Genomic DNA, 27,729 nt, shown 5'->3' with positions numbered 1-27,729 from the left:
TGGAGGGGGATGGGGAGTTCTTTTTTTCTTGAAGCTGATTTGGGAATCTAGTCAATTCTGTTGCTTAGCTAATATATTTCAAGGTTTATTATTTGGGTTTAATATACATTTTTCTGATTGCTACTTTAACCTTTCTTATAAATAGTTTTAAAATGGATCAAAGTATTAATTTGCTTAGTTTTAACTTGAAAGGGCTAAATCACCCCGTGAAAAGAAATAAGATATTTGCCTATATTTAAAAAACTTAAGGTACCAATTGTTTATCTTAAAGAAACCCATGTATATAAGTGTGACAATTCACGCCTTTTTAATTGATAGAGAGAGTCTCATTTCCATTCCTCGTTTCAGGCCAAAGCTAGGGGGGTTTCGATCCTTATAGATAATAAAGTTTCCTTTGTTCAACATAAAGAAATTTCTGATACTAATGGGCGTTTTGTTATAGTATCAGGGAAACTGAACAACAAATTAATGGTATTTGCCGATGTGTATGCTCCGAATATAGATGACCCAGATTTCTTTAAGCGTGTTTTTTTTTCATTTTTGCCAGATCTAAGTCTGTACTCATTGGTGATGGGTGGAGACCTTAATTGTTGCGTAGATCCAGTTTTAGATTGTTCATCTTCTAAACCAATGATACCAAATAAATCAGCTGTGTTTATTAAATCTCTTTTAATGAAATGTGGTATTATTGATGTTTGGAGTTTTTTTTTCATCCAGTAGACAAGGAATATTTGCTTTTCTCTCATGTCCATCATACATATTCCAGGATTGATTATTTTTTATTGATAGCCAAATGATTCCATTAGTTCGATCCTGTGACTGTAAAGAGGTTGCTGTTTCAGATCACGCTCCTTTGTTTCTATCTTTAAATCTTCCTGGTTGTCTTCAAACAAATAGATTTTGGCGATTTAATCTAACTTTGTTATCTGATAAAGATTTTTTAAAGTTTATGAAGAGACAAATTACTTTTTTTTTTGAAGAGAATATGTTAGAGGAGACTTCTAGTCTTATCAGATGGGATGCCTTTAAGGCGTATATTATATAACAGAAAGTTGTTGGAACAACCTGTTTCTTTTGAGGAAATTGTTGAGTCTGTGTGCTCATTACGTTTGAGGAAAGCTCTGGGTCCAGATGGATTTTCTGGAGAATCTTACAAGACTTCTTCCTCACTTCTTATACCTCATTTATGTTCAGTTTTTTCAGATTCATTTAAGTCGGGCAGATTCCCTCTGCCTTTTTATGAGGCTTCTATTTCACTTATTCTTAAAAAGAATGAGGATCCAACTGAATGCTGTACTTATAGACCAATTTATTTACTTAATGTTGATACTAAGATCCTACCTAAAGTTTTGGCCCATAGGATTGAAAATATTTTACCATCTGTCATTTTTGATAACCAAATTGGATTTATTAAAAATCGATTTTCTCACTTTAATATTCGCTAGTTATTAAATGTTATTTATTCTCCGTCTAACATGATATCGGAATGTGTGGTATCCCTAGATACTGAGAAAGCTTTTGACAGAGTTGAATGGAATTATTTATTTAAAACTTTAGAAAAATTCAATTTTGGGCCCGTTTTCATTCAATGGATTAAATTACTTTATTTAGCTCCTTCCGCTAGGGTTATCACTAACTCTTATAATTCCAAACCATTTAAGCTTCAATGTGGCACTAGACAAGGCTGTCCGTTGAGCCCTTTGCTTTTCGATCTGGCCTTAGAACCCTTAGTTATTGCCTTTCGAGAATCTAATGATATCACTGGTACTTTAAGGAGAGACGCTATTCATAAAGTCTCTCTGTACGCTGATGATCTGCTGCTATTTATTTCTAATGTTAAGACTTCATTACCCCATGTGCTTTCTTTACTCTCCTCTTTTAGCCAGTTATCAGGTTATAAATTAAACCTACATAAAAGTGAACTTTTCCCTTTGAACAATTTGATACCAACAAATTCTAACCTTCCTTTTAAAATTGTAAGAAGCCAATTTACCTACTTAGGTGTAACAATCACTAAAAGCTATAAGTGTCTATTTAAGGAAAATTTTCTTACCCTATTGAATCACATAAAAAGGATACCACAGGTGTCCCCCGCTTTTCGAATGTTCACTTTACGAAACCTCGCTGTTACGAAAGCCCTACGTTAGTACTCTGTTTTTACTTTCAGAAGGTGTTTTCACTGTTACGAAGAAAGGCAGCGCACGATAAAAAATCAGCGCGTGATAAAAGACAGCATGCGCCCCGAGCAGCCACTCTGCCCCGGATTCAGAATGGCATTGCTGAAACACGTTGCATTGAGCAGCCATTAGCAAGATGAGTTCTAGGGTGTCGGAGAAGCCCGAAAGAGCTCGTAAGGGTGTTACACTTAACGTAAAACTAGACATAATTAAGTGTTTTGATCGTGGTGAACGAAACAAGGACAAAGTGAGTTTGGCTTGTGGAAGTTGACGAAGATGATGTTGAAGAGGTTTTGGCATCCCATGACCAAGAACTGATAGATGAAGAGCTGATGCAATTGGAAGAGGAAAGGATAACAATCGAAAGTGAATGCAGTAGCAAACGGACCGAAAGTGAAGTTGTCTAGGAACTGAATGTGAAGCAACTGCGTGAGATTTTCGCTGCAATGATAAAGTACGACTTTAATTTTGAAAGGGTATGTCGGCTTAGGGCATATTTGCAGGATGGTTTGAGTGCTTACAAAGAACTGTATGATCTAAAAATGCGCAAGGCAAAGCAGTCAAGCAAGCCTTCCACATCAGCCACAGCAGACGACGAACCTCGACCTTCGACATTGAGGCAGGCAGACATAGAAGAAGATGACCTGCCTGTCCTGATGGAAACAGATGACGAAATGACACCCCAGTGTCCCACCACCCCAACCCCCGGGCTGTAGACAGATACCGATTCGCGAAGAATGCAGCGGTGGCTGGGAGGCACCCAGCACATCTTTAAGAAAAAAAGTCAAAATAAACAAACTAATTAATTAAGTGCCACCCAGCACGTAAGTGTCGGCCCAGATCAGAGGCGATTGCCGATTGCGTCGCCTCTGATCTGGGCAGACATTTACGTGCCGGGTGGTACCTAATTAATTAGCTTGTTTATTTCGGCTTTTTTCTTAAAAATGTGCTGGGTGTGTCCCTGCCACCGCTGTGCTCCTGCATGCTTCACAGATCGGCATCGGTTCGCTGCTCAGCGGGTGGGGGCCACTGCACCACCCCAACCTCCGATGACTCAGCCTAACACACCATCATCAGTGTGCTCAATGTCTTCCCGATTCCCGTAAGTGATACTACACAGTACATACATTATTTCTACTTTATATAGGCTGTGTATTTTTAGGTGTTTTTTGGTATGATTTGGCAGCTTCATAGCTTAAAGGTTACTGGAGAGAGTGTTTCTGCCGAGAGCACTTACGCCATGTTTTTGCCGATGGCGCTTGTGTGAGATTTTCGCTACGGAGAACAGTGCAGGCAATGATTGTATTTCTACTTTATGTAGGCTGTGTATTCGTCATATCATTCCTGCTTTTACTATATGTTACTGTTATTTTAGGTTTAATATGTTATTTGGCATGATTTGGTAGGTTATTTTCGGGTCTGCGAACACTCACAAATTTTCCCGTATAAATTAATGGTAACTGCTTCGCTTTACGACATTCCGGCTTACGAACCGTTTCATAGGAACGCTCTACCTTCGGATGGTGGGGGAAACCTGTATTTGGATAAAGTTAATGGCATCTGTTAGTCTTGCGAGACCATGGATCTGTGCCTGGATAGTCTTCACTCTCCAGGGCGCAGGCCTGGGCAAGGTTGTATGGAAGACCAGCAGCTGCCCATACTGCAAGTCACCCCTCTCCACGACACTGATATTGTCCAAGGGAAGGGCATTAGGACCCATACAGCTTGACACTAGTGTCGTCGCAGAGCACTGTGTGATTCAGTGCCTTGCTCAAAGACACAACACGCTGCCTCGGCTGGGGCTTGAACTCACAACCTTTAGATCGCTAGTCGAATGCCTTAACCACTTGGCCACGTGCCCACTACCCTGTATTTGGTATTGCTGGAGGAAAGGATATTATTTTGGAGTCATCTGATTTGCACATTTTGGCTTTTATTTCTCTTATGGCCAGAAGGACGCTCTTGCTTAAATGGAAAGACGCGGCCTCTCCTGTTCATGCCCAGTGGTTACGTGATGTGATGTCATGCTTAAATTTAGAGAAGATTCGATGCTGAATCTCTGAATCTAGTCAAGACTTTCAAACATAGTGGGGACCTTTTCTGAATTATTTTCAAAACCTTTGATTTGTTAAAGCACAGAAGATGACTAATGATTTTTTTCCCCCCTTTTTTTCTTTACTAATCAACTTCGGTCTTGGTAGTGGGTTAGATTTTTTTTATATAATAAAATTACTATATTTCAATGCCACGAATTAATTAACCTATATGAATATAGGGTATGGAGTCTTTATATGCGATTTAGTATAATGTATTGATATTTTTTTTCCTGTGCTCTGTATTCTTTTATGTAAATTAATAAAAATATTGGAAAAGAAAGAAGGTGTACTGACTCCCAAGCCAGGAGAAAAACAGAATGGTTTTGTTCTTTTAACAGTTGTTTCAAATCCTAATTGAACTTGAAAATTAGATGTGTTGAATGATTTCACAATGGGAATAATTTTCTGTCACTCAGATTTTTTGTTTAAATGCATTCTAGCATTGGTCTTGATGCATTCTGTAGTTTTAGTTAAAATTAGAAATGTTGAAGGTGATACTGTGTTTAAACTCACGAGAACTCATGTCCTCTTAAAGCAATAAAATCTTTGGTATCAGAAGCATTTAAAGTTATTTTATTGTGAAACTTTGTGTACTGCACTTTATAAGCAGGAAGGGGGCACTCTGACTCAAGGATAGTGTGTGCAGAACAATTTTGTCCTGAAGTAATTAATTTCCATTAAGTGTGATAGATTCATTCATTATTCAAGATTGTCCCAAAAATTTCTTGTTAATCAATATTATTTCATAGTCTTCAATTCAATATTATTTTTTTCTTCAGAATCAATTCTGTTATCACTGACATATGTCATTAAATTCGTTTTGGGGTAGCAGTACAGTGAAATACATAAAAACACTGTAAAATTACAATAAGAAATATATTCAGTAACTAACAATCAAAAAAGTTGTCAGGATTCCCTTTGTTTATTCGGGTCACTATGCCACTTAATTGGGTTAGAAGACTGTTGCCAACAGATTCTAACTAGCAAGCAAAAATCTGCAGAAGTCAAGATAGCACATGCAAAATGATGGAGGAACTCAGTAGGCCAGGCAGCATCGGTACTGGAAAAGAGCAAGCAGTTAATGTTTCAGGCGGATACCCTTTATCGGCACTGGAAAAGATTTAAGAAGGTGGGAGTAGGAGAGGAAGAAGTACCAGATAGTAGGTGATAGGTGAAACTGGGAAGTGGGGGGTTGAAGTAAAGAGCTGGGAAGCCAATTGGTGAAAGGGATAAAGGGCTGGAGAAAGGGAATCTGATAGGAGGGGACAGAAAGCTATGGAAGAAAAGGAAGGGGAGGAGCACTAGAAGGAGATATTGGACAGGTAAGGAGATACAGTGAGAGGGGGAAATGGGAATGGAGAAGGAGCAGGAATGCAATTACTGGAAGTTTGAGAAGTTGATGTTCATGCCATCAGGTTGGAAGTTACCCAGGTGGAATATAAGGTGTTGCTCCTCCAACCTAGCCGGCTGGTGGCGTAGTGGCATCAGTGCCGGACTTCGGAGCGAAGGCTCCTGAGTTCGAACCCAGTTGGCTCCCCTGGCACACTTTCCATCCGTGCTGGGTTGAGTGTCGAGCTAGCAACTTGACGTCGTAAAAAAGAAATTGCCTGCTACAGAAACACCAACAGCAAAAAGTTGATGGCCTATGCTCTCTCGTGAGTTTAAAAGGCAATTTCCTTTCCTTGTCCTTTCTCCAACCTGAGTGTGACTTCATTGCGGCAGTAGAGGAGGCCATGGGCTGACATGTTTGAATGGGAAGTAGAATTTACTTGGGTGGCCACCAGGAGATCCTGCTCTTTCTGGTGGACGGAGCCTAGGTGCTGGTGAAAGTTCCCTCCCAATCTATGTTGGTTCTCATCGATCTACAGGAGGCCACTTTGGGAGCACTGGGTATAGTAGATGACCCCCAACAGACTCACAGGTGAAGTGTTGCCTCACCTGGAAGAACTGTTTGGGGCCCTGAACGGTAGTGAGGAAGGAGGTGTAGGAGCTGGTGTGGCACTTGTTCCACTTGCAAGGGTAAGCACCAGGAAGGAGATCAGTAGTGAGCGATGAACAGACAAGGGATTCATGTAGGAAGTGATCCCGGTGGAAAGTAAGGGAGGAAAAGATGTGCTAGGTGGTGGGTTCCCATTGGAGATGGCTGAAGTTATGGAGAATTACGTGCTGCATGTGGAGGCTAGCAGGGTGGTAGGTGAGGACAAGAGGAACCCTATTCCTATTGGGGTAGCAGGTTAGATGGGGTGACGGCAGACATGCGTGAAATGGAAGAGATGTGTGTGAGGGCAGTGTTGATACTGGAGGAAGGAAAGCTCCTTTGTTTGAAGGAGGAGGATATCTGATTAGTTCTGGAATGAAAAGCCTTATTCTGAGAGCAGATGCGGCAGAGATGGAGGAATTGAGAGAAGGGGGTGGCATTTTTACAGGTGATTGGGTGGGAAGAGGTATAGTGCAGGTAGCTGTGAGAATCAGTGGGTTTGTAAAAGGTATCAGCAGATAAACTGTCTCCAGAGATAGAGAGATTGAGAAAGGGGAGGGAGGTGTCGGAAATAGATCAGGTAAATTTAAGAGCGGGGCGGAAGTTGGAGAAATAGTTGATGAAGTCATCAAGCTTGGCATAGATGCAGGAAGCAACACCAATTCAGTTGTTGAAGTTGCATGGAGAAAGTTGGGGAGTGATAGCAGTATAGGCTTGGAACATAGACTGTTCCATGTAGCTGACAAAAAGACAGGTATAACTGGGAACCATGTGTGAGTGCCCATCATTTGTTTGAAGGAAGTGGGAGAAGTTAAAGGAGGAATTATTGAGAGATTCTAACTAGCTTTAGTCACATGCAACTTTGTGTTGTTTTGACGCTACACCATGCTTAGAGCAACCAGCTTTTAAATAGCATCAGTTGTGTTCAAATCGCGATGATTTTTTTTCACTGACAGTTGGTGAGAAATAAGCAGTCAGACAATTCAGAACTGGTTTGCTCTCTGTGGTTTCAAGCATTCAGGCTTGGCGATGCCAGAAATGGCTGGGAGTGAAAATGAAACAATTTCACTATTTCAACAGATTAGGACCTACGAAGAATTTGAAAGTATCGACAATCATCTTGAATGTTACAATGAAAATCAAGATTTGGAGGATGTAATCATTAAAAGCACTTTAACAAGCCAGTCCATTATCTGCAGTAGGTGTCCGTACTGATTTTGTTCATTTACGGTCAATCAAAAGTATACTGGATGAATTCCTCCATTAATAACTATTAGAAACTAATACACAGTTTTACAGTGCTGTAGTAGTATCGGTAGTGTTCTAATTAGTTCTGTATTTCATTTAGGTACATAATTTGTTACTCAGTTTGTCTTTTTTTTACACTTTTTAAACTATTTTCAAGTAACTTTGGCTAATTAGGACAGCTGCTTAATTGGGCCAAAATGTACTGGTCCCAATATGTTCCAATTAACTGGAATATCATCATCAAATATGTTCCAATTAACTGGAATATCATCATCATCATCATCATCATCATCATCATCATCAGTTGCAATGCCTAGTTTAAGCTTTGACTGCCATGGCCCACACACTCCTGTTTAGGGTCAAATGGATCAATTCATCGGTATTCATTTCCAGTTCTCTGGCTGCTCTCTCCATTATCATTTGTCTTTGCCTTCCTCTTGCTTTCTTCCCTTCAACCTTTTCCATAATTACCGTGCATTCTAACTCCTCTTTCCTAATCACATGTCCTTTTCATGATCTCATACATTATCTCTCTTTTTGTGCTTGCTCTGTTCATGACATCCTCATTTGATATTCGTTTCGTCCATAATATTCTTTGCATCCTCCTCAAAAACCACGTCGCTGCTGCTTCAATTCGTTTCCTCATGTTACTAGATATTGTCCAACATCCTGAGCCATATAACATAACTGGATAAACGTAACATTTCAGTACTTTGAGGCGGGTTGTCATAATTAATTTAGTGTTGGTCAGTATGCTCTTCATTCTCGTAAAAATGTCTTTTGCCGTCCCTATTCTTCTTTTGATGTTCATGTCGCACCTGCCATCTGATGTCACCCAGCTTCATAAGTAGCAAAGGTTCTGTACTTGTTTTATGTCTTCCCCGTTTATTCTCAGCCTGCAGATAGGATTCTCCTTCTTTTTGGATATCACCATACGTTCTGTCTTTTTGCAATTGATAGATAGACCCACTTTTGCACTTTCTTCAACAACTATATCAATTAAGTTTTGTAGTTCTTCCTCTGTACTTGCAATTAACACAGTGTCATCTGTGTATCTGAAATTATTGATGTTTTCACCACCAACTTTGATTCCCAAGATGTCTCTTATTTTTTGTAATATTGTTTCACTGTACACATTAAATCAGGGGAGAAAACACACCCTTGACTAATGCCTCTCTTGATTTTCGTAAACTGCCTCACTTCTCCATCTATTCTTACAGCGGCAGTTTGTTCCCAGTACGGATTTCTGATTAGGCGGAGGACTTTCGAATTTAGATCTAGAGTTTACTGTAATATTTAGAATAGCTTATTGTGCTTCACTTTATCAAATGCTTTTGTGTAGTTGATAAAACAAACAAATCTTTTTGCACTTGAATGGCTCATCCTGATAATATCCTTAACATCAATATCGTGTTTCTTGTACCTTTGTCTTTCGCAAAACCACATTGTTCTTTACCTATTTCAGCTTGTATCTTACATTTAGCTCGTCAACAAAATTCTTGGAAGTAGCTTAGTGATATGACTCATTAAACTTGTCCTATGTAATTCACATTCTATTGCTCCAGGTTTCTTAGGAAGAGTGATAAATACTGATTTTTTTTTCATCTCTTCTGGTGTTATTCCGGTCTCATAAATGTCATTGATTAAATCAGTAAGTTTTTCAATTCCATAATCTTCAAGGGCGATAATTTGTTCTATTACTAATTCATCAGGACCTGCTGCTTTTCCTTTCTTCATTTATTTATTGCATTATGAACTTCAGATTCAAAATTACTTGGACCTTCAATTTTCTTCTTAATTTCTGATTTTTTGCCTTGATTGTCTTCAAACGATTCCTGAATATACTCAGTCCATCTGTTCATAATCTCATCTTTTTCCATGATAATGGTACCGTCCTTTGCTTTCAAACATCCACCTGAAGAACAGAGCTTTTTCTAATTGCTCACATTCCTAGTTTAACCATTCTTCTTTGGCTTTTTGACATCAGCTTTTAACTTTTTATCTAAGGGCTTGTATTCTATAGGATTTGCTTTCTTCCGTCTCCTTTCTTCCATTAGATTTTTGATTTCATCTGTCATCCATTTATTCTTTGTGCTTTTTTCTTTTTTAGGAATCACTGACTTTGCTGATTCTACCAAGGCAACCTTTAGAGAGTTAAACTTCATTTCTACATGATTGCTATCATCTTCAACAGATTCTATTTCTAGACTTTGAAATCTATTCCTCACTTCAATTGTAAATTTTTGTCTTAAGTTTTCTTCTTTCATTAATTGCGAATAGTCAGGTGATTGTTCAGATTTTTGCTGCTTTAGTTTTTTAAGTTTTACTTTTACATGAGATATTACTGGGTTATGGTCACTATTACAGTCTGCACCTGGATATGTTTTGCATTGAGTCACTGAGTTTCTAAATCTTTGGTTTATAGTAATAAAGTTCATTTGATTTCTGGTGTTATCACCTGGACCACAAGCCAGGTCCACAAGCATCTTGAATGGTTTTTAAAGTAGGTATTGATAATGACCTGATTATTCATCTTGCACTATTCTACCCATTTCTTGCCTCTAGTCCAAATTTTCCTATGGTATTTCCATCAACACCTTGTCCTATTTTAGCATTTAGATCTCCCATGACAATAACAATATCTTGAGATTTGCACCCATTCTTTGCTTGTTCAAGCTCTTCATAGAATTTATCTATATCCTCATTTGTTCCATCTGTTGTTGGTGCGTATACCTGTATAACTGGAATATTTTGTATATATATGTGCACTCTGTCCCCCTCATAATTAAATAAGTAGTGCTAATTTGGTCTGATACTCTGAATGAGTTTTTGAAGCCTTCTTTTTAATTTAGCCATGAGAAGTTATTGCCTATAGTTTGGTGCATAGATACTGGATTACACAATTTCACATGATGCATTACTGCATGCAGACTATATAGGAATGGACAACAGCAAAACATGTTATTTAATTACATGAGAAAATTTTGTAATATATTTTAATTGTTTTAATTAGGTAATGATGAATGAGACAGCACAGCAAAACATGGAGAATCATCCTGTAATTCGCACGCTTTATGATCATGTGGATGAGGTCACGTGCCTTGCTTTCCACCCCACAGAACAGATACTAGCATCGGGGTCAAAGGATTACACACTGAAACTTTTTGATTATTCCAAACCTTCTGCCAAAAGAGCATTCAAGTATCTTCAGGTAAGAGAAGTTCATTGTTGCCTCTATTGTGATTTGGATTCAAGTCCCACAATGAGGAAAGACTTTGCACTAAGTCTTGTTTTTTTATTAAACTAAGATCTGTTTTTAAATGGGTATAAAAGACATTAAAAAAATATATGGTGTGGTGTTCCCAAGTTTCCAGCTAAATTTCTTTCTCTTTTATCAAAGTGAAATTATCTGTTATTTAATTATTTTCTGTTCATGGGACCTTGCTGCTTTTGGTGATTGATAGCAATGAATTTCAATATAACTTTTTAAGCTCTTTAGATGCCCCTGTGAACAAATAAACATGCAGTTTCATAACTTTTAATTTGCAGGTGGTAGTTCTAATTTTCATTTTCAGAATGCAGATATCACAAATGCAGCATTTATTCTCCACCTGTAATTGTCCTAGAGAAAGGTGGTCAGACCACTGCAGTATTTCTGGTGACGGTAACATGTCAATGCTGAGGAGTGTTTCAACATGGTGGCAGTGCAGTAGCACTGATAGATTTCCAACACAGTATAATAGATTTATGTGGAGGTTATGCACTGGGGCCTAGAATTGGGATATTTTTGAAGTTACTTCATTCCTTTAATTAATTGTCCAGTACTCATGAAAAGACTTAGCAGAACAATAGAGCTTTTATCTGCTCTGTTTATTGTGAGCTCACCTAATCAGTCAATTACTTATTGTTTAATAAGAACGTATTCCTTTAACGTGGGTTCACTTGGTTGCCATTTTGTTTTTAGGCATCCCTGGTATCACTCCCAGCTTGCCCTCGGGTCTCCTTAAACCGCATTTGATCCCCCGGGTTAATTATAATGCTAGACTGCAAGCATATATCTGGACTTGAGGTAACCGGTTGTGATATTGCTGCTGGTCCACAGTGACTCAGATGCCCAGTTCTGAGGTGCACATCTGCTTTGTGTCTGCTTTTAGCACAATGATGGTGCCACACATCATGATAGAATGTGCCCTTGGCATGAAGATGCCTCTTCCAAAGCTCCATGGTCATCATCCTGCCAGTGTTGTTGTGGACAAAAGCATGTTCAAAATTAAATTGATTCAAAAGTAGTACAGTTTGAAGTAAATATTTGGAAGTGATTCACATTTTAGCTGCTGCAGACCTCATTGGAAAGCTGTTATTTGGGATTCAGCCTGCAGTGTCCATGTTGGTGCTGCTGACCCACTTGTGATGGCTATTGGGGTCCTTTATCCAGAACATGTTCTGTGCTTCTTCTTTGAGATGATGTTCAACTTGCAGGAACACTAATTCTTCAGCTGAGAAAGGATGGTTGATACTAATCAGGGTGTTTCCTTGTAATTATTAGATTTGGTTCATAAAGTTTTGTGGGGTTTGGAATTTATTGAGGACTTCCAGGACTACTCCCTTCCAATGGTGTACCAATGTAATGTCACCTCTGAGGAGTTTGTCCTGTCTGTGAGACAGGAATATGATGGAACAACCTGGGATGTTGTTGACTACAATCAGGCTGTTGTTCGTTTCATCCATAAGATGGCTCTCCCAGGTTAGTCAGTGGTCCTCAGAAGTTCACAGAGATAACTTCAGATGGTTGAGCAAGCTGGAAGCAACTGTACCCCATTTGATGCTGGGCATGTTTTGTGGTTTTATCATTTTTCGGTTTTTAACACTGTGGTTATGGTTTTGACAGGCCATTTCAGAGCTGCAGATAAGTCAAATGATTCCGTAGCTCTGGAATCACATGTAAGTTAGATGTAACAATGGGAGATTTCCTTTTCCCAAAGGATATTGGTTAATCAGATGGAATTTTTGAATCATAATAGTTTCACGATCATCTTAATGAAGACTTTTATTTTAAACTCCAGATTATTAACAAAGTTTAAATTTCACATCTACCATGGTAATATTTGATTTTGTCTTTGGGTTATTAGTTTTGTAACTTGCCAACTGTACCAGCCATTCTTATGCTCTACCAGACTAATTTTTTTCTCTTGTTGGTCTTCTGTACAACAAGTTATGAATTTTGGTGAATTTCAGCTCCACATTTGGCAGCAATCCAATTGGATGTTTTCTCTGTAGGAAACTTTTATCTAGTCTCTGAGCATTTTAAACTATTCATTTCAATGCCCAGCCAACGAACATTTGCAAATTTAGATGAAACATTAACTCTGTCCTTTTCTCCACAGGTGATCTTGACCTGTTACTTCCAGTTTTCAAATTTTATTTCATATTGATTAAAAAGTACAACATTTCACTTAGTGCATTTAAGAAAAAGAAATTGGAAGGAGTCTGTGTGGGTTTATGTAATTGTCTATCAATGATATCCATAGTTTACCTTTTTTTTAGGAAGCGGAGATGCTGCGCTCCATCTCTTTTCATCCTTCTGGAGATTACATTCTTGTGGGAACACAGCATCCCACTCTGCGATTGTACGATGTCAACACCTTTCAGTGCTTTGTGTCAAGCAATCCCCGTGATCAGCATAAAGATGCCATCTGTGCTGTGAGCTACAATCCCAGTGCCAATACATATGTCACTTGCAGTAAAGACGGCAACATCAAACTCTGGGACGGTGTATCAAACCGCTGCATCACAACTTACGAGAAAGCCCATGATGGTGCGGAGGTGTGCTCCATTATGTTCTCGAGAAATTCGAAGTATGTTTTGTCAAGTGGAAAGGATTCTATCGTGAAACTATGGGAAATATCAACTGGACGCACAATGGTCAAATATACAGGTAAGAGAGCTAACTGAACTGCAATTTAACTGCATGGCCTCCACCATTAGCTGTGCATCTCATCTTTGGCAGACTTTCATGTCGATAATAGAAGATTTACTTTCTCTTTTCTATATCTAGCAGAGGACAAAAAGCAACTACAAAAATATGGGTAGATAAGTGAAAGCAAAGATCTAGTAAATGAAGTGTATTCTGGGAAAATGAGATGAAAGACATGATTAAATAATGAAAATTTGTAATGCTCTAAAATGTAGGTCCAGGTAACCTGGTACAGAGTATACAAAATGTTCGAATGCAGGTACAGCAATTACTTAGGGAAGCTCCCAAAATATTCTCACTTTTTGCAAGAGGTATTGAATGGAAAAGTAGGGAGATTATGCTTCATTATGCTGTTGCTGTTAAAGAGACCTAGTTGTGTGAAGAATAGGATCAGCAGCTCAGTATTCCTGGGCTTCATTGTTCTAAATGTTAAACATATGGAGAGGTTGTACTGCTGATAAGACTATAAAACATAAGAGCAGAATTAGGCCATTGGTCCATTGAGCTTGCTCCGCCATTCGATCATGGCTAATCTGTTATCCCTCTCAATCGCGTTCTTACACCTTCTTCCTGTAACCTTTGACACCCTTACTAATCAAGAACCTATCAACCTCTGCTTTGAATATACCCAGTGTCTTTACCTTTACAGCCATCTGTGCATTGAATTCCACAGATTCACCACCCTTGGGCTAAAAAAAATTCCTCCTCATCTCTGTTCTAAAGGGACATCCTTCTATTTTGAGGCAGTGTCCTCTAGACCTAAACTCTGGTAAAATTCTTGGCAGTGTGGAGGATCAGAGGAATCTTGGGGTCCATGTCCATAGGACACTCAAAGCTGCTGCGCAGGTTGACTGCATGCGGTGCTTAGACTCGATCGCACGGTTGAAGAAGGCACCAATGCACCGCATGCTTCTTAAGTACAGTCAACCTGCGCAGCAGCTTCTCTGATCCTCCACACTGCCAAGAATTTTACCAGAGTTTAGGTCTAGAGGACACTGCCTCAAGATAGAAGGATGTCCCTTTAGAACAGAGATGAGTTTAGGCGGAGTTACAATACCCATCCACATAACACAGGTGCGACATTGGATCGCTCTAAGCACTGAACCAATTTGGAGAGGTCAAGAATTTCCTTGGGCTTGGCGGTGTGGTCTGGGCCCAGAGCATATTGCTGGACGATGAGGTCTAGGCCTGGAGCGGATCGCTAGGCAGTGAGATCTGGGCCTGGAGCATATCGCTGGACTTCAAGGTCTAGGCCCGGAGTGTATCACTGCGGCAGGACCCATGTCCTAATATGAGGTAAGGTCCGGTGCTTAGACAATTTAAATGCTAGCTAAAATAGACTGGAAAGGCGGGGTGCCGGGACCGGAGGGGAGGGTCAAGCCAATTTTGCTCATTCTGAGGCAATGTTTATTTCTCTATCCATGGTGCTGAGACTGCTCTGGCTGCTGTGTTTCATGTCTGTGAGTTTTGCGGTGATTTGCCCAGCTAATGTGATGAACTGAGACAGAGTTATTGGGCCTACTGCGGCTGCTCTAGGGAGTTGGATCTATGGACTCAATTTGGGGTTTGGAATGCTGTTTGCATGATTTGTGTTTTTTTTTCCTGTCTCTGCATTGGGTATTAGTCTTCCTGTTTTTAATTGGGTTCTTTTGGATTTCTTGCTTTGTGGCTCCCTGTAAGCAGACAAATCTCAAGACTGTATAATTTATACATACTTTGATAATAAATGTACTTTGAAATTTTGAATTTCCTCAAAGAATTCCAACAGATTTGTCAGGCAATATTTCCCCTTAAGGAAACCATGCTGACTTGGGCCTATTTTATCATGTGCCTCCAAGTACCCCGAAATTGCATCCTTAATAAAGGACTCCATCATTTTCCCAACTAATGAAGTCAGGCTAACTGGTCTGTAATTGTCTGCCTTTTGCATCCCTCACTTCTCAAAGAGTGGAGTGACATTTGCAATTTTCTAGTCTTCTGAAACCATTCCAGAATCTAGTGATTCTTGAAGGATGACTATTAATTTCTCCATAATCCCTTTAGCTACCTTTAAGAACCATAGTTCTGGAAGTTCATCTGGTCCAGGTGCCTATTTTAGCTTAAGACCTTTCAACTTCCCAAGCACCTGCTCACTTCTGGCTTACTGCTACTGTTTTTCACAGTAAGGACTGATACAAAATATATATTAAATTTGTCTGCCATTTCTTTGTCCAGCATTACTACCTCTCCAGCATAATTTTCTAGTGGCCCAATATCTACTTGTGCCTCTCTTTTTCTCTTTATATATCTGAACAAACCTTAGGTATCCTCTTTTATATTATTGATTAGCTTCTATTTCATCTTTTAAGAGAGAATATCATAGCAGTATTCACAGGACACACTGGAGGGCTCCTCCCCAGAGGCAATTTGGTGGAGCTCTGAATTAAGAAAGATGCAATTACACTGATGGTCTTATACTATGAGCCCTGCAAGGGCCAACAAGAGATGGGGGAATAGAACATAGATTATGAAAAGGTGCGGAAACTACAGGGTTGTCATGGTATCACACACAAAATGCTGGAGGAACTCAGCAGGCCAAGCAGCATCTATGAAAAAGTGTAAAGAGTTGACGTTTCGGGCCAAAACATCGACTGTTTACTCTTTTCCATAAAGTTCCTCCAGCATTTTGTGTGTGTTGCCTGGATTTCCAGCATCTGCAGATTTTCTCTTGTTTAGGGTTGTCATAGTGGAGTATTTTCCCAGTATTGACTGAAACTTCTTCAATATAAGATGCTTAGATGGGGTGAGATTTCTTCAATATGTCTAAGAGGGTTCTTGAAATATAGTGTTGAGAGTTCAACTATTATAGAAAATGTAGTGGACTTGAGAAATGAGCCACACCAGATGACAGACCTGATGGTGGGTGAATGTTTTGGGAAAAGTGACCATAACTCAGTATGTTTTAATGTAGTTATGAGTGAGGATAAAATCAGATCTTGCGGGAGGGCAGATTACAATCCAAAAATACAAGATCTAAGGGGTATTGATTGAGAGCAGCTGGTCACAGATCAATATCTTCATATTCTGGTAAAGAGTAAGGACAAGGATGATAAGGTATCAAATCGAGAGAAGTCGCTTTTATTGTCATTTCAACCATAACTGCTGGTACAGTACACAGTAAAAACGAAACAACATTCCTCCAGGACCATGGTGCTACATGAAACAACACAAAACTACATTTTATGTTGGGATCCTTGGTTGATCCAAGAGGTCTTAACTTTAGTTGGAAAGGAAAGGAAAGCATACATTTGTTTAGGAAGCTAAAAAGAGACTGGGCACTTGTAGAAGATAAAGATAGCAGAGAAGTGCTTGAAAAGATGATTAGGAATTCCTAAATGGGCTATTAATTGGCCTTTGCAAGAAGGATCAAGGATTATTCCAAGGCATTTCATACTTTCATTTAGAAAGAGGATAACTAAGGAGAGGGTAGGACCATTTGAGGATAAAGGAGGGAATTTGTGCTTTGAGTCAGAGCAAGTGGCTGAGGCCCTAAATGAATATATTTGTGTTATTATTTAACTAGGAGAAGGACTTGGAGGATCGTGAAGACAGTGTTGCATGCTAATGTGCTGGGCCATGTTAAGATTAAGGAGGAAGTTGAGCAGGATCATCTGAAAAGGTAGATAAGTCCCTAGGGCCTGATATCCAAACTTGCAATTCACCCTGGAATTGAAAGAAGCAAGTGAGGGTATTGCTTGGGCTTTGAACAAGTTTTGTGTCCTTACAATCAACAGCGAGGTTGCAGAGTACTGAATGTTGTGCCTTTGTTCAATAAAGAAAATGGGAATAAAACAAGTAATTATAGACCTGTGAGCCTTATGTCAGTGATAGGCTAGCTGTTAGGATCCTGAGCGATTGAATTTATGTGCATTTGGAAGGGCATGGCTAGGGTCAATCAGCAAGGCAAGTCATGCTTTACAAGTTGATTTGAGTTTCTTAAGGAGGTGATAAAGGAAATTGAGGGTAAGGCAGTGGAATTTATTTACAATTACTTCTGTAAGGCATTTGTAAGGTTCCTCATGGTAGGTTGCTTCTGAAGATAAAGGTACATAAGATCTGGGGTGAATTGTGAGTTTGCATTCAGAACTGGCTTGCCCATAGAAAACAGTGTGTATGGAAGTCTGTTTTTCTTCTGGCTGGAGGAAAATGATCAGTGGTGTTTTGCAAGGAACAGTGCTGGGATCTCTGTATGTGATATATATCAGTGATTTGGATAAAAATGTAGATGGGTGGATTAGCAAGTTTGCAGATAACACCTGGATTGGCAGAGTTGTGGAGAGTGCACAGTACTATCCAAGTTCGAAGTAAAATTTATTATCAGAGTACGTACATGTCACCACATACAACAGTTTTGTATTCTTTTTCCTGTGGATGTACTTGGCAAATCTATAGAACAGTAACTGTAAACGGTCAATGGACAGCAAACTGTGCAATTGCAATTTTAAGTAAATAGCAATAAATAATGAGATCATGAAATAACAAGGTAGAGTCCTTAAGTGAGACCATCAAAGAATACAGTGGAATATAGATCAGTTACAGATATTGGCAGAGAAGTAGCAGATGGAGTTTAATCTGGGCAAGTGTGAGATGTTGCACTTTGGGAGGTTAAATGAAAGGAGAAATTATAAAGTTAATTGTGGATCCCTTAATAGGATTGAGGTACAGAGGAATTTTAGGGTTCATATCCATAGTTCAGACAAGTGATTAAGGTGGTAAGGAAGGCATGCTTGCCTTCATTGATGGGCTGTTGATTATAATGGTAAGGGAGTCACTCTACAGCTATATAAAACTGACAGAACTTGGAGTATTGCATGCAATTCTATTTGCTGCATTATAGGAAGGATGTGGCGAGGTTGCAGAAGTGGTTTATGAGGATGCTTCCTGGATTAGAGGGTATGAACTAAGGAAAGATTGGACAAACTTGGATTGTTCTCTCTAGAGCGTTGTAGGCTGAAAGGAGACGATAGAGGTTTGTAACATTATTGGAGGCATTGATAGGATAAACACTCCAAAACTTTTTTGTCCCGTGTAGAAATATTAAACACCAGAGAACATGCTTTTATGGTTAGAGGGGTGAAGTTTAAAGGCAAGTTTTTTTTAAAGTAAAGCATGATAGTTGCTTGCAGTAGTTTACCAGGTGTAGTAGTGGATGCAGGCAGTTTAGTACAGTTAAGAGGCTATTAGACACAGAGTAATATTGATATTGGCACAATTTAGGCTGAATGGTCTATCCAGTGAACCTCTTGAATTCTCTTCCCCTGAGTGTGGTAGAGCTCAGATCATTAGATATTTTTAAGGTGAAGATGGATAAATATTTGAAAGATCAAGGACTATCCAAGGGTTGAAATGTCTAATACCAGAGGATATGCAATTGAGATGAGATCGGGAGTGGAGGGTGGGTAGAGGGAAGATCAAAGGAGGTGTGCAAGGCACATTTTTACACAGTGACGGGTGCCTGGAATGTACTGCCAGGTATGGTAGTGGCAACAAATACAACAGAGGTGTTGGAGCGTCTCTTCGGCAGGCGTAAGAAAGTGCAGGAATTGAAAAGCTATGGACATAGTGTATGAGGAAGGGATTCATTTAATTGAGCATTTGATTACTAATTTTATTAGTTCAGCACAACGTTGTGGGTTAAAAGACCTGTTTCTGTGAGAATTGTTCTATGTTGCTCTAAGTGCCTCACCTGCTGATGTTTTTTTCCCAAACTATAACACATGTCAAGAACTTGATGAGATGCAGTCCACTTGATGAAACTGGGCAACTTCAGTGATTCTCAGAACTTCAACATCAAATAGGATAAATTAGCCTGCTTGATTGGCACCTCTTATGTTAATTCTTTCTGCCCCTGCACATATGGTGGCTGCAATATAGGTATCATCTGCTAAGTGCACTACCTTTATTCGTTCAGGCTATACTGACATTACCTCTCAAACTCACAACATCACCATGTGCGACCTTTATAAAACACAAATTTTGGGCCACAGAAGGATTCCTGTATTTTTCTCTAGGCACCACACCTTAGGAAGGATGGCAATGGCTTTGGAGAAGCTAAAGAGAGATTTATTAAAACAATTCAGGGGCTGAGGAACTTTAATAATATTATATAGACTGGAGAACTTGGTGGTGTTCTCCCAGCATAATGGAGGAGGTTGCAAGGAGATCTGAGAAATGGTATTTAAGATTATAAAGAAAGCCAATAGAGGGAAGGATATAGAAGTGATGGCCATTGGTAAAAGAAAATCTTATGCAATGAATTGTTACAGTCTAGATTGCATTGACAAGTTTAGTAGTGGAGTCTCTTCCAATTTTAAGCATGCAAATGTTGTGTAAGTATTTGAAAGGGAAAGGTTGCATGTGTAAAATGAGAGGGCATAACTGGTCTTGTATAGAACGAGTCCAAACTTGACAAGCCAAATACATGCCACTTTTACATTGTAGGAACAGTGTGAAAACACTTTTACATTATAAGGGTTGTGATTCTGTAATCTCTGTCAATGAGAGGAGTAAGGTGTTAGAAAAATATCATGACACAAAGGATTAAGAGGAAAGGCCAGCCGATTTTCTTATCCTTGATAATTACACAATTGCTCTTTGACTGTACATGTGAAATGTTATTTGAGGATAGAGTTCATCTTCTCTTTGCCTCTGAATGTTCAAAATTCTATCAGGAACAGATAATAAGAGTGGGGAACTAGAGAATTGACTCTGCCAAAATAATTGGAATATTGTGAGTGTACAGTTTAAATTTAGCAAAACCATTTTGCTTAATATGTATGTCGAAATATCCCTGCTCACCTGTGCTCAATCATTGCTGTACAGATCAGCATTACACACAGGTCTGGTTTGACAGCTGAGAACTAAAGGTAACTGTTGCCTGTTGCTGAGAGAAAAGCTTTACCAAGAGCTCCTGTAAGTATTTTCATTTCCTTTCCTAGAAACTGGCAGATCTTGGAGTGTTGAAAGACTTTTCACTGTTGTACCTGGTTGCATTATACTTCTCCATGAATTCTAAGGTGGGCAAGTGTCTTCCGACCAGATTAGAGTGGATAAAAGTGGGAAGATGTAGAATTGGTAAAAAAAAATTCAGAAAAAATAAGGAATCAGAAAAGGGAAGAAAATAGAAAGGGGAAGGAAAAATAGGAAGAAAATCTGAGTTTTAAACCAAAAAAAATCAGCTTTTAAATATAAAACAAGGAAATCCATTTGTCAATGTGAATGTAAAAACAAAGTACAAAGACAAATGAATGAATTAACTAGGTTGGGAAGGGGTATTCTAGGAAACCTGGGACTGAATCTAAGTTTAAAATACTGTAATGTAATTTTGATTTATAATCTCACCAAATTTTGTTCATTGATGTTGCAATGTGCCCTCAGTTGAATTTAAAGTAGGAATCTAGAGAGTGAGGCTATGGTTGAAGGAACACTTGTCAATGGCAAGATAAGAGAAATAAAGCTAGGGCAATCAGAATCAGAGGGATTTTGAAAAGCTGCAAAGATAGAGCAAATTACAGTAATGGAAGAGGGGAAATATCATGGAGGAATCTGAGGAATTCACTGTGTAGATCATAATTCAGGTTTAACTGATGGAGAATCATTTGTTGTGGATAAGATATAGGCAGTAGAGGTTTGGAAATATTGGATATTATTTACCTTTGATTATCTTCATAATAAAGCATTTATACCTCTTGAAGAAGACGTGTTTCAAAACTGTGTATAGACAGTGCATAGTGAACAGATTGAGCATTCTGAGCCCCATGGTCCCTGTTTCAAGGTACGAATTACAGATGCCAGGTTGTAGTTTGTGTTATAAAGCATTAGTATATTTTGAGGTGATGTCTTTGCTACTAGGTCTTTACCAGAAAGATGCTTTTGCTTCCAGGTGAATAAACCCACAAAAATATTGACTTCAGTTTTTGAACAACATAGTGTAGTGGCCAGTATTTTATCCCTCAACCAAAGTGATGATAATTTGCTCAGTCAATGTCATTGCTCTTTCTGGGCATTGGTAACTGCACTTCAAAATTTCTCAACTGGTTGTAAAGCACTTTTGAACATCCTATAGTCTGTAAATGTACGTCCTCTTACTGAATTTAGAGAGTTGTGAAATTTGCAAAGCATAGGAAAGTCTGGAGCTAGAAATGTAGCTGTGTTTCTCTGTAATCAGTACTGTTTTCTAAAATTAAATTAATTTGGCAAATCGTAAGCTGTCACACAAAAATTTTGAAATGTTTTACCTTTTCTAGTGGTGTGACTTTGGAGACCATCTGTAAACCAACTGGTAATGTACAGTTGGGCTTCCTCAAAATCCTAAAGTATGTTAGTTCCTAATTGTCAGATCTTTAAATTGTACAAAGTGATCCAAAAACTGTGGTCAATTTCATCCACGAATTTCTGTATGGAACATAAGCAGAGAGTAATTTGGGATTTGTGCCACACACGTTGATGTTTGTATTTGAATACAAGTTATATACACATGCCTGAAAAGGGTTGCAGATGAGTGCTCATCTGATGCCTTTTTACATACATTCTCTGCTTTTTTAAATTATTATCTACACAAGAAAGCAGTGGCACTGAACTAAAACATGATACTTTGTTAACTTCGGATGCTATCAGATTCCTTAACAGTGGGGTATGCATATCACAGCACATCCTGATTTTCAGTCAAAGACCACATAGCCTGTTTCAGCAGGATCAGGATTCATGATTGTTAGCTGATCTCTAAGAACTGAACACTAAAGCTAAATGAAACTCCTTGTAGCTGATTGATTTCAGCTAATTTAGCTTTACACGTTTGGTTAGTTGAGATTAAATAACTTTATGCCGATTCCGACAGCTTTACCATAAAGCCTAAAACATGATGGAACTTAAGTTTCAGTGTAAATTGGTAAGTACCCACTAATATTGGGTGTCACAGTAGCGTAGTGGTTAGTGCGGCACTGTTACAGCTTGGGGTGTCAGAGTTCAATTCCAACATCCTCTATTTGTATGTCCTTCTCATGTGCGTGTGTATTTCCTCTCGGTACCCTATTTCCTCCCATAGTCCAAAGACATACTGGTTAGTAGGTTAACTAGTCATTGTAAATTGTCCTGCGATTAGAATCGTTGGGTTGCTGGGTGGTTCGGCTCAAAGGACTGGTAGGGCCTGTTCTGCACCGTATCTCTAAATGAATTTTTTAAAAATAAAATATTGTAATTACAAGATATTCTGCAGATATGTGCTTACCCATTAATATTGGACTGGGATGTTTGTTCTCAAAATGATATGCTGCAATCTCATCATTCAACCTAATATTTTCATATTCCAGTTTTTAATATACTTTGTTTTAGTAATTTCAAAAGAAGATTGAATTTTAGCATTTACTATAAGATGGTAAATTTTCATGACCAGTTTTCTTAAAAGTACAGTAATTTGTTATAGTTTGACTGATAGTATATTTCTCCCTGGCATTAACATCAACCATTATGAAATGCTTTGAGCGGCTTGTCATGGAGCACATTAAAGCCTTTCTCCTGGCTACACTGGACCCTTTCCAGTTTGCATCTAGCTCAAATCGATGCACTGATGATGCAATAGCCTCTGCTCTCCACTCTGTCCTGTCCCACCTAGAAATGGGGTCTCATATGCCAGACTGCTATTTACAGGCTTCAGCCTGGCATTCAGCACCATCATATCCCAGAAACTGATGGGGAAACTGCCCTCGCTGGGTCTCAACATCTCCCTCTGCAATTGGATACTGGACTTCCTAACAGTAAGGCTACAGTCAGTCTGTGTAGGCAGCAACATCTCTTGTACCATTGTGGTCACCCAGGCTGTGTACTCAGCCCCCTACTGTTCACACTGCTGAGGCATGACTGTGGCACAGGATCCAGCTCAAACCGTGTCATTAAGTTTGCGGATGACACAACAAAAGTTGGTCTTATCAAGAACAATGAAGGGATAGAGTATAGAGAGGAAGTGGAGTGGCTGGTGGATTGGTGTGAGAAGAACAACCTAAGCCTGAACATAGAGAAGACAAAGGAAGTCATTGTGGACTTTAGGAAGGTGCAGACAAACCATCTCCCTCTGCGATCACATGGATCCTCGTAGAGAGAGTTAAGTGCACCAAGTTTCTGGGAGTTCACATCACGGATGACCTCAACTGGTCCCTCCCTGAGTAAGAAAGCACAGCAGTGCCTCTACTTCCTCAGAAAATTGAGGCAAGCAAGGCTCCCACCCTCCCCATCTTAACTGTGTTTTACCCGGAGCATTATTGAGGGCATCGTGACAAATTGTATCTCTTATCTGGTATGGGAGCAGTCGAGCGTTGGACCTGATGTCCCTACAAAGGACTTTGAGAACAGCTGAGAGGTTCATGGGGGTCTACCTACCATCTATCAGGGATATTTATTAGGAACGCTGCATACATAGGCCCCTTAGTATTATTAAGTATCCCACCCATCCATCCAGCATCCTCAGGCAGAAGACTGCAATGCAGAAAAACAAGAATGGTTAGGATGAGAAACAGTTTCTTCCCCCAGACCATTAGGCTTCTGAACACCCGGCTGTATCATATTCGAAGTCTTGCTGGTTAATCTGTACCGTATCTTACAATATTTAATATTAATGCGCTTTTGTTTGTTATTTATGGATGATTCGTTTGTAGATTTTATCCTTCATAAGTTATCGTGTTACGTGTGTTATTTGCTTTACACCCTGATTCAAAGAAACATTAGCTGATTTCTATATACATTATATTGTTGAATACATGAATGTAGTTAAATGACAATAAACTTGACTTGAATAGTTTAAGGGAGGTTAAAGTTTTGCCTTTATATTGGTGACATGGCTTTGAATTTATGCTGCATTGTTGGATAAATTCTTAAAAAAAAATCTAGAGGCAATTGGATGAAAAAGAAATTGAAACTCAAATATAGCTGACTTGGTTGGATTTCAGTTGCTCGAGATTGTCAGTAATCCTGGAACAGCATGGTGAACACCACAGCACTTGTCCAACCCCTTGACATTCTGTATGCTTCCTAGGATTACTTGAGATGGTCAGAGAACTTGCATCTGTGATCGATCTGGTTCTCAACTAATGATCTCAGTAATGAGCTCTTTGCAGGAATTTCAGCAAAGCAATAATAAATGAGAACTCTGGAAAATTTTGTTCTTGTGTCCTACCGTCAATGTAAAATTTACCTCATCTTGCCAGAATGAATCATTATAGACTTTGGAACTTTAGTTTGCTGAAGACTTAATTTCCTTTTGTAATGAGTATAGAATATGATGGATTAAAAATCCAGTCAAGGAATATTACTTCAAAGAGCCATGGGAGAGAAGTTACAGTATTAGAGAAGTTACAAGGCATTTTAATTTAATTTCCAGGCTGTGGGTGTTGCATCGAAAAGGCAAAAGTTATTGCCCAAGACTTTCTACCCTTGGGTACTGGTGATGAATTGCCTTTTTGAACTTCTGCAATCCTGGTGAAATCTGGTATTCCTGCAATACTATCAGGGCAGGAGTTCCAAGATGCCTAAACGAATAGTTTGCAAAGCATATTACATGTTAGGCTTCACAATCACACAACCAGCAAGGCTATGCCAACATATTATAATGTTCTAGTTAGGTCACAATTAAAAATTTGTATTTGAGAAGACAAATATCCAGTTAGAAGACAAAGTAGTGGATTAGATTCAGGCTACTAGAGGTATCCTGAAAGTGCCAGGACCCTGTAGGTTGTTGACTGCAGTGGTATCCAGAAGGCCAGATTAACAAGCTAGCCACAGGATAATGATAAAACTAGTGATTAGGGTGGTGCATTGAGTGCTGGTGTGGCTGCTTGAGTGCAGACCTAGGATTATATTTGGAACTTTACTGTTCTGTAGTACTCATTTTCACTTTTACTGAATCAACTACATAGTCCTTTATCTAAATAGTGAGCTCTTGGCCAATATGAATTACTTGCAATTTGGGAGGTTAAGAGACCAAAGGTTTCATTGGGGATAGGATTTTGTGTCAGTCATCTTAATGAAACTAGACAAAGAAAAAGTATTGATTGCAGTCTCATATTTGTAATTTCTTTCCATTTAGGAGCTGGATTGAGTGGTAGACAAACTCACCGCACCCAGGCGGTTTTCAACCACACTGAAGATTATGTGCTTCTCCCTGATGAAAGAACAATTAGCCTTTGTTGCTGGGATTCACGTACAGCCGAACGCAAGAACCTCCTGTCTCTTGGTCACAACAATATTGTTCGCTGCATTGTGCATTCTCCAACAAATCCCGGTTTCATGACGTGCAGTGATGACTTCAGGGCTAGATTCTGGTATAGAAGGTCCAGCACTGATTGAGACATTCAACAAAGGAAGAAAAATGTAGAGAGGCCAGAAGGAGTTGGGAGTTTGTAGGAATTAAAACTTTTTCAACTTGGCCAATTTTCCACTATTGTGTTCCAAACTTCAGTTTGAGTTAACATTATGGTAATTACCCAATTAGTTCTAAGGTGCTATGCTGATTGGTCTCCACAAATCAATAGACTGTTTGGCCCATATTGGTTTTGTTCAATTTATTCCTGATAGAACAATATTTTGTTACATGAGAAACCACAGGTATATATTCTCATTTTTTCTTCCTGCAATTTAAACTAAAACAAAATCTTAACTTTCTGTGTTTATTAAAGTTGCTCTAATCTCAGAACTCAGGCTATTGCTTTCATCACGTAGTTGATGTAACACCAAACTTTAATGATGGAAGCTGTAGTTACTGGTGTGAAAGATCACTAAATTAGCCCAGAATTCTAGCATTGAACTTTGTGTGTACTTTTTTAAGATTCCTTGATATCATTAAAGTGGGTTGAAATTATTTTCTAAAATGTTAATCATTATCATCTTGTCATATAGTGTCTGTACTTCATATGTAAACTGTAGGCTGAATGTTGACAGACAATTTATTCAAGTGAGAATCACAGTGAAAACACCCAAGCTGAAACTAGAAAATCACCTTTGGGACCTTGTTTGTAGTTTGCAAGACATTATCTTTACCTAGTGAGCACCTGAGGTACACCTTTGTTTAAAAAAAAATGCGTATTAGTCTGATTCTTGAGCCATCTTAATTCATTATCTTGCAATATTACTCTAGGCATATCTGTCATGTTTTGTAAAGTTCAAGCCATTTTTCTCTTACAGGACCTGTCTGGAAGGACAATATCTATAATTTGACAACTAGATATTGATGACTGTTTGAGTGGGTGTAGTAATACATTTCTTGTTGATACAATTAAGTATTCCTGAAATCCTATTTACTATTATAGCTAAACTGTAATATTCTTATCCTGGTATGTGAGGCTGTTTCTGTTTCAGGATTTTTTCATGGAAACTATCAAAGCATGAAATCTGTTTAAAATGGAATATCTGTCTGAAATTTACAAAATGAGAGCATGGTGGCTTTAATTTGCTTTAGTATTTCCAAACTTGTGTGTGCAAATGCTAGCTGTCAATAAGTTAATTTGGATTATCCCAATGTAAGTCCTAATCAGTTTGGCCCCAGAACATAAAACTGCTACTAACTTAGTACAAAATTAGTATTCTCTCTCAAAATGATTCAAAGCAAGTAGTGTGAAAGTTGATGAGCAGGAATAGCCTTTATCCTTTTCTGCATTTCCATGTATGGCCTGAGAATTTTGCTATTGAATATAAATAAATTTAGTGTAAATGCTGACTGTACACTTATATTTGCTTAATGATCAGTGTTGCTATAATTTAGTGTAATCTTTACATTATTTTTGGATGCTCTTGTCCTGACTAATTTTTGATATGCTTTAAGTCAAAATTGGCATCTGGTAGTCTAAAAATTGATCCTATTTTCATATTAATAAAGTACTAAATTTATAATATGCAAGATTACTATGAGGGTTTCCCACTTTTCCTTGTGATGTATTTGTAACCTGTCAGCCATATAAAGTTATGGTTATGCTGTTGGCAGCTAAACAGTAACAAATAAATTTGAAAATCTGGCTACTGTTTACTTTTGTATTATTATGAATGCCCTTAACTTCCTGTTAACTGACTTCTGATATAAGGTTCTATGTTATAATACTATACAAGGTTCCATTATTTGTGAATAACCCTTTCATAATTATTGTGGTGATGAACAAGTACTAAATAGACCAAAGTTCCTTTTTTACCTATGATATTTACACATAAGCATTTACCTATATAGATCATTGGATTAGGAGC

At 38.6% G+C, this 27,729-nt stretch overlaps 1 protein-coding gene across 8 annotated transcripts in view; it reads left to right on the top strand.

Moving 5' to 3' along the window:
* The window catches only part of cstf1 (cleavage stimulation factor, 3' pre-RNA, subunit 1), a 47,098-nt gene extending 19,592 nt beyond the window's left edge, over positions 1–27,506 (top strand). For all 8 annotated transcript variants that reach the window (XM_072238611.1, XM_072238601.1, XM_072238587.1 and 5 more), the window contains 3 exons: positions 10,513–10,710; positions 13,044–13,434; positions 25,586–27,506. In XM_072238611.1, coding sequence (XP_072094712.1) covers positions 10,513–10,710; positions 13,044–13,434; positions 25,586–25,845 — 849 coding nt within the window. In that variant the 3' untranslated portion in view covers positions 25,846–27,506. The remainder of the gene's footprint in view (positions 1–10,512; positions 10,711–13,043; positions 13,435–25,585) is intronic.
* Positions 27,507–27,729: the final 223 nt, after the last annotated feature.

Source organism: Mobula birostris, chromosome 2, assembly GCF_030028105.1.
Source record: "Mobula birostris isolate sMobBir1 chromosome 2, sMobBir1.hap1, whole genome shotgun sequence".
Taxonomy (NCBI): domain Eukaryota; kingdom Metazoa; phylum Chordata; class Chondrichthyes; order Myliobatiformes; family Myliobatidae; genus Mobula; species Mobula birostris.
This window is presented reverse-complemented; position numbering and strand designations above follow the sequence as displayed.